Raw genomic sequence first — 12798 nt, forward strand, 5'->3', positions numbered from 1 at the left:
AACCGGTTTGGAGCCGATTTCCAGGGGAAAAAAAAAACATGATGAATTCTCTCCTGGATTTGTTGAAACAGAACTGAAACTCATTTCTGCTTGGGTTTTATTATTTTGATAGATGTGTGGCATGATTCACGTGCCCAACAGTGGATATTATCAGCTTCAGTTCACCAATTCATTAAATGAAAGGTATTGCAAAAGAGTCGTGAGAGAGCTGGGCTGTTGCTGTTGTCCCTGTTGTTGTTGTCGTTGTTGTTTTGTTGGATCTGAAACAAATTGTAACACAAACTGTATAATCATTGCATCTATAATTAAACACTGCGGCCCATACAGTGCTAGTCATCACGTAATAGAAAAAGGCTGAGTGACAGTAATGTATTCAAATAGAGTAGCGTTGAAAGATGAAACGGCGAGGATCAGCAGAATCCTACCGTTCCTGCCTAAGTACTGTCAGCAGCTGCCGGGTCATGGGATACCAAGGATGTGAGTAGTTCACAGAAACCGCTCTTATGTCCATGTGATTCCAAGGTATGGGCAGCATGTAGTAGGGGTGCAATGTCATTCAGACAAGTTGGTGCCAATCAGTAAGGAGATTAACATGCGGTGAGGTGAAATGAGATTTAATGGTGCACTAAAACACTGTATGGCACAGTGTCAGTGTGAGTGTGCGCGCTCGTGTGTGTACGTGTGTGCGTGGTTGCATTCACTAGTCCGAACGCTAGTACACTCGGTTTCCAGGCCGCAACTAAATATCAATACCCAACTACCTGACTCGTACCAGCCCTAAGTTTATCCCTTTGATATCGTGCGAAAGATTTTGGAAGGACGCTGTGACAGAATGCACCAACGACCCTGCGCAGTTTTATTCATTAAGGAGTGTGTTAACATGAGATAAATGATATTTACTCACAATAAAAGGTCCTGGTACAAGGTAATTTATTTAGGCACGTTCAGACTCTTACTTAGATTGTATAATTGATCTTAGTTGACAGAGTGACTTCCAGATTTCTATAAATATATTTCAAAGTAAGTGTGTCATATGTTATCTACAATACAATATTATAAGTTCGAACAGCAGTATTTCCAACCAACAACAGAAACAACAACCTCAATGAACAGCCAACCAGTTACTCAGTATGTTGCCTCCTGTCACGAAATAATAACTTGTATCACCACCAGGATGTTTTCATTATGCATGGTCGGTATAATCCACTTATGTTATTAGTTGTACTTTCATTCAGTATTTGAAGATATTTTCAGCACTGTAGGAGGTGCTGGTAATGTTTGTTATCAATCACATGCTGTTGTCAATGTTAATCTTCTGTGTGAGAAATACGCATCATGTCGGAAAGCGCACGTAAACTCTCCAAATCATGATCATAGATTTGTTTGTTGTTCAACGACGCGTTCAGCAATATTCCAGCTGTAAATAATCGGGTCTGGGCCAGACAATCCTGTTATCAACAGCATGAGCAGCGATCGACGCATTTGGGATACGTTGACAGGTGTCAGCCAAGTCAGCCAGGTTGACCACCCGATCAGAAAGGATAGGTTGCTGAAGACCAATTCTAACCGTGATCTTCATCGGTTGTAGTCATTATAGCTCGATAAGGGTGTACGGGTGTAAATAAGAAGTTATTATCCATAAAATTGTATGCTTCGTTAATCGGTGCCAGATACACAATAACTATTCTTTTGTACGGACAGCATTTCTTCGGGATGACAAGTCGTGATTTTATGGAGGAGGAATGCTCACTTCTGCCCAAATGATACATATATTAAATACACTTACAGTCGCAGACTGTGTTGTTGAAACGAGGGACGTATCCAGGGTAACACTGACAGCTGAAGCTGCCCGGCTGATTGACACAACGGCCTTGGTTACAGATGGTCCCGTAGGCAATCTTGCACTCGTCAAAATCTGTAAAGGGTTATTAATTTGCCAGCATTTCACAATATTTCATTTATGAATGTTATGTCATTGTAAATTAACTGTGTCCATTGGTCAGCTGACCCATATCTGAATGCCTTGGTTCTGATGAATGTATTTAACTGGAAGGTGTCGTTAAATTACATCACATCTATACATTGCGACATATCACACAGATACATTTCAGCTAGTGCAGCGTAGTTAACTCAAAAGCGTGAACACGAAGGTGAGTCAGTCGATAGTTACAGGACATAAACACATGAATACCACCTCAACGCTTTAAATAATATACATTTATAGACTAGTGATGAGGTCAATACCTGTTTTTATGGACCCGCGAAAAGCAATATTGACCGAGGACGAAATCAATATGACGGAGTCAATATGGCTTTTGGTCGGACCTGGGTGGGAGTTAATATGCTTTTATGTCGACGGTCACGTGACTGCCTCTAGACCAATCAGGTAGCCGGAAAAATATGCTTACATAATGATATGTTATTACTCTCCCGTTGAAGATACTTCAGTTTATAGCTAAAACACATGGAATTATCATGAAACGGCCCTCCTATTATCAGAAATTTGCGGGCCGCTGCAAATGATATTTGACCGCTCAACCTTAACGACGGGCCACTATCAGTTCTGTTGTCAAGTGACGTCATAGTGGGTGCGTCGGTTCATTCGACATTGGCTTTGGACTGGCAGATATTCTGGGTCAAACAAGTCAAAGCAACACGAATTCCCGCTTTAAACAGCGGTAATATTGGCTTTCTTGCTGGTGCGAACCTTAACGATTGCACTATTAACGTTGTTGTTGGACCAAAACCGAACACTGACATAGTTTGACATGTTGCAGGCTATGGTCTTGTCAAAGGCCAAGGTCGAATATCGTCACTTATTGTTGTGACGTCACTTGATTTGTTCGATGACGTAATTGCATTCGGGCAGTCAACCCCGTCAGAAGTTGGTTTTGAGTAAGCTTACAGTCAAATTCCTTCATTGTTTCCTTTTTCTTTTCAACACAAATTCCATGTATTTTAGCAATAATAACGGTAATGCTATTCTTCCATTAACTGGTTTACAGATATGACGTGACAATGCTGATACTTCTGTCACAATGGTATTAGGCCTTGCTTGACTCACGCTGTAGCCAGTTTCTGTCGATTTATGTTGGAGAGTAATAAACAGAATAGTAAACTCGCTTCCGTGAAATATCAAATCATGAACTCGTTTAATACAAATGGTATTACAAGGAAGGTCGTTTAGTATTCCTCTATAAATCTCACCTTCACAGATATTTGCATCCAGTGTGGAATATGTAAATCCAGGGTTACACAGACACACCGGAGTGGCGAGAAAGGGGGGTCCCAGACACACGCCGTTCTGGCAGCCCGTAACTGTACACAGAGCTGAAATATAAAGACGGTAGCAGTGATTGTTGAAGAAGCAAATGAAGACAGATACAAGTGTACAGATACATACCTTGACCTTGGATATACTGAACTATTCCAAAGAAGCCTAAAGTACACAGCACATTAGCTACAGGAGATTTCATAGTAGCTTCCACAAAAGTAACGATACGTGCGTTTTAGCAAGGGCTGTTTCCGCACACGTCTAGTGGATAACAGCCGCTTATATACGTGACGTGTTATTTCTTATTGCCATTGTTGAAATCTATCGAATGACCGACATGTGACCACGCATGACCTCTCATAGACATACGTGGATAACGTCCTATTGTTTGTGTGCGTTTATATACAGTTTATGCGTACACTACCACAGCTCCATCGTTAAATGTGATATAATGCATGCATAAAAGTTATAATGAAGAGTGAGAAAATCTAGAATGCTAGAATGCTAGAATGAATGAAAGAATGAATGAATGAATGAGATACACCCGAAGATCATGCTAAGGATAAAAACTGTATAAAACACATTATGTACAAGACGTATTGAAGCTGTAAGTAACATGCCATTTGTCATCGTTTGTTTGAGGAACAGTTAAGTGTACACCAAAGAGGATCCTATGTTCCAGATAAAGAAGCAAAATAACATTATATATTCAAATATAATATAGTCAATAGCATCAGAAGAGTCAGGTAAATCCGCCCCAAGTAAAACTAACAACATCCCATCATCATCCAACGTTTCTAGTTTTACATAAACATCAACTTATAGCTTATCAACTAAAGAGGAGGAAAACATAATTTCTTTCAGACAAAATATTCACAATGAAGTATATAACAGTCATAAACGTATACATTATTTATAGTCTTTGGGCATATTTTCCCTGGAACGTATCTTAATACATAGCAGTAAAGGGTTTGCAATGTATGGAAAGAGACAATATATTCATTTAAGACATTATGAATTATAAAGCTTCGAGAGAGGCTCTTCTCTCTGTCTCTCTCTCTCCTCCTCTCTCTGACTCCCTGTCTCTTGCTCGCTCTGTCTGTCTGCCTGTCTGTCTTATTTTCTTCTTCTACAGCTGTAGATTATTTATTTCCATGAGGTTTTTTTTTTTTTTTGGGGAGGGGAGAGAAAAGGTCCACTGTATTATTTAACAAATTTACGCAATTATATTTTAGCAGCACATAACGAGATGAGAACATGTGCTCAGGTACTGTGTATTGTTACTGAAATAGTCATCTGCCAGTATGTGTAAAGTATAGACTTGACACAGTCATACACATTCATGTACAATCTGAACGGTTGGAATACACAAACGCTGTACACATATTAAATATATTTATGTGCGAACGAAACGGTTTTAATTCGCCAGAGACATATGAATTCTCATACACTGACAGATTGGCACAACACTAGTAGGAATTTTCAAGTTGCAATGAACCTTGTTTTCTACTCGTCAGTATCGCATTAAATAACGTAAAACGTAAAGTAAAAACTATCGAATTTGTTATCAAGTGCCGGATGATAATATTAGAGGGATATTTGTCAGAATCTGTTCACATTTTAATTAAAGGATTAGAAAATCCATTCAGTTTATGTGTTATGTGCAAGAGTAAAATCACATTTTTGACTGTCCAGCGAGAAATGGCAGTTGCTACCTACCAACTTTTTAATGAACGCTTTTCCCTTTCAAAATGTTACAATATCTAAACGTATATATAGAATATATATCTCGGTGACGACTGACGTCCGGCACTCCGAAGGGTATGAAGGAGTATCTGACAGTCTTTTGTTGTTTAGCCGTTTGCCCCGTCCGATCAGTCAAAGTACTTTTGACCTTTCCTTTTATCTTTCCTTTGTTTATTGATACTTTTTGGATAACCCACACAAGAAACAACAGCCACATTATGAGTATAAATACGCCATGCTGTCCAGCACAATAGCTACACATCATGACTCCTATCAACCGCGTCATCCTCGCTGCCGCCATCGTCGCTGTGTCCGTTCACTACATCAAAGCTCAAGGTATGGTGATATGTAGCATTGTATCTTTCAAACTGAGAGTTGGATATATAAATGCTCACACTATATATACTATTCACACTTTGCTAAGTATCAAACAATTGATTCAACTGAAAACTATGATGTGGGGTCTAGTTTGGTTTAAATATCTAAGATTATTGTAAGCATGGATCCTAGGTTTCAGTATGTTGCTGGATCTAGTGGATCCCATACCTGCTATATACTGGTGCTGTGTACTTGGATACAATTTCAAAGTATAAATCTATGTTTAAGTAAAGTTGGGATTTTTTGTGATCCTTAGCAAAGTGTGAGTAGTATATATAAATGATTCTACAGTTCCATATATAACATTGGGAAGAGAGGTTGTGTCAACAAGCACGGGTTAGGGGGTTCTGTGCTGACAAGCATAATCATGGTAATCATATACTTGTGGTTTTTCAGACAACGAGACCAGACATATTAGTGTACAGTTATAATGGTTTAAATACACATATACATATATAATTATACTTTCTGAAACTGCACAGGAACATATAGGTTTCTCTTCCACTTTCATTTGTTCAAATGTAGGCTTTGTGCTGTATTTCCTACTGACCTTTCAGCCGTCTCCTGCGCTGTCAGCGGGTGTTGGAATGGCGTGTGTCTTGAGCCACCATTAGTCCCAGTAGCAACATGTCAGTGTCAGGAAGGATTTGAGAAGACATTCCAAGATCTCAACGTTTGTGTCGGTAAGAATATTTATATTCACAAATATATAGAGCACTAATAGCTTCAGGGCAATGAAACGCCGGAAACAAGCAGTTATATTCATGACATAACATAGCCCATGAAATATTTGGACTCAATCATCATGTACATGTCTTCGCTTCTATACTTCTGTAAATGTGACCCAATCATTGATATTTCCATCGCACTCTGGATCGATCAGTTATATTCCAATGCACGTTCATATCGCCTCACGAAAAGTGTCAAACTTAAAACAAAAATGTAACAGTTACTGTGCTCAAATCCCAAATTATAATATTGCGCCTGCTATTTTACACTAGCACTCTAAAGTATAAAGGTATCAATTCCGAGTAATGTAGTATGAGAGTACTTGATTTTATGAAAGCATGCCGTAAACACCAGAAAATAATCACGCTCGTATATCTGGGGAACAGATTCAAATGAATCTTAAAGGAGTGAGTCATGAGTGCTTAACGTGACATTAGCAATATTTCAGCCATATCGTGACGAAGGATGTGAAAAGGAAACTAGGGGTGAAAATGTTATGAATGAGTCACTGACATTGACAGTGATTGCTGAAGGGGACTTTTCCGCGAAAAGGGTGAGCCAATCCTGCTCTACCGTATCACCCGAAACCCACACAAGTATTATTCAAAACGTTTTCCATATAAGATCATGGTAAGGAATAGGCCATTAAATTGCAAAACGATGTTAAATTCCTGTTAGTTGTTAGCTTAGTTGTAAGGAAATGCTTTTTCTTTTCATGACATGAAAGCTGAATATAACGTACAGGCTTCAAAGTATATAAGCAACTTTGTAGAAATTTGTAGAAATGTAGACGGCACAATTTGGAGTTGAAAATACGAGGGGCGTCCCAAAAGTAGTCGGTCTCACCTAGAAAATTATACGAATGCAGCTGTTTTTATACTTTATTTTTCAACATGTTATCTGTCAACCTCGAACAGAATTGCTTTTGCCATGTTCCAGCCTCACGATCCCCATTTTGTTTGACTCTTTATCTTGATACCCCCAAAAACGTAAAATCTGCAATAAATGCATCACAAACTTCAGGAAACAAAATATGCAAGAAACATTTTGTGTGTTTGAGATAGGCAGAAGTCTTCTAGAACCAAACGTAGATATTAAAGTGCATAAAAATGCAATATGAAACTACAATCGCTTGTTAAAGTGACTTCCCCCCTTCACATTTACTGAAAGAGCTTGTTTTGGAGACACTACCCAACCCCTTGTGATGACTAATATCTCGTTAACCACATTACCAACATATGTGAAATTTTGGATATGGCTTTGCTAATGATTCCTTCAAATAAAATGGAACTTTTCTTACATTGGACATCGAGAATATAGTTAGGCCGACTACTTTTGGGACGCAACTCTTAAATGCTCGACATGAACCTTGTCTGATGTCTCAACGTGTGGCACAAGGCAGAATGATATATCTTGATGTCATTTTTAGGAATAGGCATATTGTCACATATATGTGTATGTTGTCATAAATACCTACAGGGTATCCAAGATATTTTATGGATTAAACTTCTTTTTTAATTTCTCTCACAACGTTTCGAGACCATTCCAGGTCCCTTCATCAGGTGAACTCACTGTTTTCGTGAAGCTCCTTAAGGGTCTTCTTATGCTCACGCTCAAGTTTTGCAGTGGGGTCTTTTGTGACGATGAGATAGGTTGAGGTATCAGAAAGGCTGTTGTTTATGAGCTGTTCGAAGTCTTGTGTATCCATGATAACAGCTGCTTTACCTTTATCGGCTTCAGTGATGGTGATAGCTTTATCCTGTCTGAGTTCAGCAATTGCTTGTCGTTCTTGCACAGAGAGGTTGACCTGATGAAGGGACCTGGAATGGTCTCGAAACGTTGTGAGAGAAATTAAAAAGAAGTTTAATCCATAAAATATCTTGGACATCACTGTACAACTTCTAAATGCCACTGAAAGACACCTACAGGGTAGTTTCACTTGACTTTACATTGAGTTTAGCCTGTTGTCATAATCACGTCCATGCTTGTACTCAGATAGGGATGAGTGCAGAATAGCTACGGGGACAATCTGTGGTCCTGGAAGGTGTATCAATACACCTGGTCTCTTCAAGTGTGAGTGCACCCCTCCCTTTGTTCCTGTCTACAATGACACGTGGTGTGCTCGTAAGTAGGACTGAATGATTGCATATTTTCGGGAACATAGACAACACGCAAATGAATAAGAACAATTAAGTCCAAGTGTCGTTATATTCAAACCAGCTCAAGATCGCAACAAATTAGTGTAATATGCGGTGTATGCACCTGAGGGCAGTGTTTCGAATTTGCAACCACCGTTTTAGTTTTTCTGACCATATTTTCTAAACATCCCCCTTTAGGGGGTACAGTTGCTACAATCAATACACAGTTGAATTGTGCACATTCTCACAAGAACAAAGTCAATGGTTTTACTTGTATGTGTCCCAGGTTTACATTATCCCACAGTTAAAGAGTCACGTATCACTTTCAACATTTTCAGAAGTATTAAGTTCAACTTAAAATGGAAACGTTTGTCCACATTTCAAGCATGATATGGTGAGAAGCCAGTCTAGTGATTACATTTCTAGAATCAGGAATCTGTTGTCGCACACATACAACATGCATCAATTTGTAACGTTCTTGTTCCAGCTCCACCTCCACAGACCAACCAGAACACCTACCAGAACTTGGTACGATACGCCGCCTTAGATGAACTTGTTAACAAGTAATCCTCCAACAGACAGACATGTTTCACATGTAACAAGATGTTACCTTTTAACAAGAAATCCTCCAACAGACAGACATATTTCAAACAAGTACAATATATTAAATAAACTACGTAATCTGATTACAAATGCAATGTATAGATTACAGAAAAAAAATCAGTTAAAAAACAATATTAATAAATAAACAGATATGAAGGACAAATATGACGCAACCTTTCATAGTATTTACTTCAAATATCCATACGTGTTTTCAGAACGCGAAATATGCTGTGATGTATGTTTATGTTGTTTTCGGCCATGTAATAAACCCTGTTCATATACGACCATGCTACATGTCAAGATACTACGTCATGCTCATACAGCTGTTCTAGGCGCCAAGTTAAAGTCCCGATGTAGGGGTTGGGTTCGTTTTATTCAGATGGTTAAGTAGTAGTGAGATATGAGTCAAGATATGCAGTATCTACCCTGGAGAACATATCGCGGTCTAGAGGAAATGACCATGCATCCATCTATCTTTGACCCATATCAACGATCCTTGGATTTCGATCCATGTATTTTTACATATACGGTTTACATGTTAGACGTTTGCAAATTGATAATAATGAGAGTGAATCTCTGATTACCTTGCTCTGGCTGACTACATGTCATCCGAATCGTGAATCACTGATTTACTTTCCCTGGATGAATACATGCCATCGGACCAGTGAGTCACCGATTTACTTGCCCTAGCTAACACATACCATCAGACCCGTGAGTCACTGATTTATTTCATCTGACTACATGCCATCGGACCCGTGAAGCACTGATTTACTTGCTCCGGCTCAATACATGTCATCGGACCCGTGAGTCACTGATTTACTTGCTCCGGCTGAATACATGTTATCAGACCCGTGAATCACTGATTTACTTGCACCGGATGAATACATTCCATCAGACCCGTGAGGCACTGATTTACTTGCTCCGGCTGAATACATTTCATCGGACCCGTGAGTCACTGATTTACATGCCCTGGCTGAATACATGCCATCAGACCCGTGAGTCACTGATTTACTTGATCTGACTACATGTCATCGGATCCGTGAGTCACTGATTTACTTGCTCCGGCTTAATACATGTCATCGGACCCGTGAGTCACTGATTTACGTGCCCTGGCTGAATACATGCCATCAGACCCGTGAGGCACTGATTTACTTCATCTGACTACATGTCATCGGTTCCGTGAGTCACTGATTTACTTGCCCTGGCTGAATACATGCCATCAGACCCGTGAGTCACTGATTTACTTGATCTGACTACATGCCATCGGACCCGTGAATCACTGATTTACTTCATCTGACTACATGTCATCGGATCCGTGAGTCCCTGATTTACTTGCTCCGGCTGAATACATGCCATGGGACCCGTGAGTCACTGATTTACTTGAATTGACTAAATGCCATCAGACCAGTGAATCACTGATTTACTTGCCCTGGCTGAATACATTTCATTGGACCCGTGAGTCACTGAATTACATGCTCTGGCTGAATACACGCCATCGGACCCGTGAATGACTGATTTACTTGCCCTGGCTGAATACACGCCATCAGACCCGTGAGTCACTGAATTACATGCTCTGGCTGACTACATGCCATCGGATCCCTGAGTCACTGATATACTTGATCTGACTACATGCCATCGGACCCGTGAATCACTGATTTACTTCATACATGTGAAGATAAGCGTTGTATACAAGACTCATGCTTCTATTACAATTATATGCTGCTTCTAGTACAACTACACACTGCTATATTCACGTGCTTCCATTACAACTATACACTGCCACCAGCACGTTTTCTAGTACAACTACATACTGCAACAACCACGTGTTTCTAGTACAACTATATACTGTTACTACCACGTGATTCTAGTACAACTATATACTGCTACTACCACCTGTTTCTAGTACGAATACAAACAGCTACTACCACGTGACTGTAGTACAACTGTATTCTGTTACTTCCACGTTGTTCTTGTAAAAATACATAATGATACTACCACGTGATTGTAGTACAACTACATACTGCTACTACCACGTGTTTCTAGTACAACTATATACTGTTACTACCACGTGATTCTAGTACAACTATATACTGTTACTACCACCTGTTTCTAGTATGAATACAAACAGCTACTACCACGTGACTGTCGTACAACTGGATTCTGTTACTTCCACGTTGTTCTTGTACAACTACATAATGATACTACCACGTGATTGTAGTACAACTACATACTGCTACTACCACGTGTTTCTAGTACAACTATATACTGTTACTACCACGTGATTCTAGTACAACTATATACTGTTACTACCACCTGTTTCTAGTATGAATACAAACAGCTACTACCACGTGACTGTAGTACAACTGGATTCTGTTACTACCACGTGATTCTAGTACAACTACATAATGCTACTACCACGTGACTGTAGTACAACTGTATTCTGTTACTTCCAAGTTGTTCTAGTACAACTACATAAAGCTACTACCACGTGACTGTAGTACAACCGTATTCTGTTACTTCCACGTTGTTCTAGTACAACTACATAATGCTACTACCACGTGATTCTAGTACAACTACATAATGCTACTACCACGTGTTTCTAGTACAACTATATTCTGTTACTACCACGTGATTCTAGTACAACTATATACTGCTACTACCACGTGTTTCTAGTACAACTACATACTGCTACTAACACGTGTTTCTAGTACAACTACATACTGCTACTACCACGTGACTGTAGCACAACTGTATACTGTTACTTTCACGTTGTTCTAGTACAACTACATACAGCTACTCCCACGTGATTATAGTACAACTGTATTCTGTTACTTCAACGTTGTTCTAGCACAACTACATACAGCTACTCCCACGTGATTATAGTACAACTGTATTCTGTTACTTCCACGTTGTTCTAGTACAACCACATACTGCTACTACCACGTGACTGTAGTACAACTGTATTCTGTTAATTTCACGTTGTTCTAGTACAACTACATACTGTTACTACAGCGTGACTGTAGTGCAACTGTATAATGTTACTTCCACGTGTTTCTAGTACAACTACATACTGAAACTACCACGTGAGTCTAGAACAACTACATACTGATACTACCACGTGAGTCTAGAACAACTACATACTGATACCACCACGTGAGTCTAGAACAACTACATACTGATACTACCACGTGTTTCTATTACAAATACATTCAGCTACTACCACGTGACTGTAGTACAGCTGTATTCTGTTAATACCACATGATTCTAGTACAACTATATACTGATACTACCACGTGTTTCTATTACAAATACATTCAGCTACTACCACGTGACTGTATTACAGCTGTATTCTGTTACTACCACGTGATTTTAGTACAACTACATAAAGCTACTACCACGTGACTGTAGTACAACTGTATTCTGTTACTTCCACGTTGTTCTAGTACAACTACATAATGCTACTACCACGTGATTGTAGTACAACTGTATAATGTTACTTCCACGTTGTTCTAGTACAACTACATACTGCTACTACCACGTGATTGTAGTACAACTGTATAATGTTACTTCCACGTTGTTCTAGTACAACTACATAAAGCTACTACCACGTGATTGTAGTACAACTGTATAATGTTACTTCCACGTTGTTCTAGTACAACTACATAATGCTACTACCACGTGATTGTAGTACAACTGTATAATGTTACTTCCACGTTGTTCTAGTACAACTACATAAAGCTACTACCACGTGATTGTAGTACAACTGTATAATGTTACTTCCACGTTGTTCTAGTACAACTACCTACTGCTACTACCACGTGACTGTAGTACAACTATATATTGTTACTTCCACGTTCTTCTAACACAACTACATACAGCTACTACCACGTGCTTTATGAGCACTACTTTATGAGGCTAGTGTCAATTAGG

General features: G+C 39.3%; 1 protein-coding gene and 1 long non-coding RNA gene across 2 annotated transcripts; one reads left to right on the forward strand and one right to left on the reverse strand.

The window, feature by feature from the left end:
* Positions 1-46: 46 nt before the first annotated feature.
* Positions 47-6072, reverse strand: LOC124278143. The gene is made up of 4 exons (XR_006898998.1): positions 5949-6072; positions 3208-3330; positions 1787-1915; positions 47-260 (listed from the first exon to the last, which is right to left on the reverse strand). It is a non-coding gene; the product is annotated as an uncharacterized LOC124278143 (long non-coding RNA).
* On the forward strand, positions 5252-9152 carry LOC124278142 (latent-transforming growth factor beta-binding protein 1-like). The gene is made up of 4 exons (XM_046713880.1): positions 5252-5356; positions 5956-6081; positions 8123-8251; positions 8753-9152. The coding sequence occupies exons 1-4, from the start codon at positions 5284-5286 to the stop codon at positions 8830-8832; spliced, it is 408 nt and encodes a 135-aa protein (XP_046569836.1). The 5' UTR covers positions 5252-5283; the 3' UTR covers positions 8833-9152.
* The last annotated feature ends 3646 nt before the right edge of the window (positions 9153-12798 follow it).

The sequence above is a fragment of the Haliotis rubra genome, unplaced genomic scaffold (assembly GCF_003918875.1).
Source record: "Haliotis rubra isolate DU_JTF1 unplaced genomic scaffold, ASM391887v1 Scf232, whole genome shotgun sequence".
NCBI lineage: Eukaryota > Metazoa > Mollusca > Gastropoda > Lepetellida > Haliotidae > Haliotis > Haliotis rubra.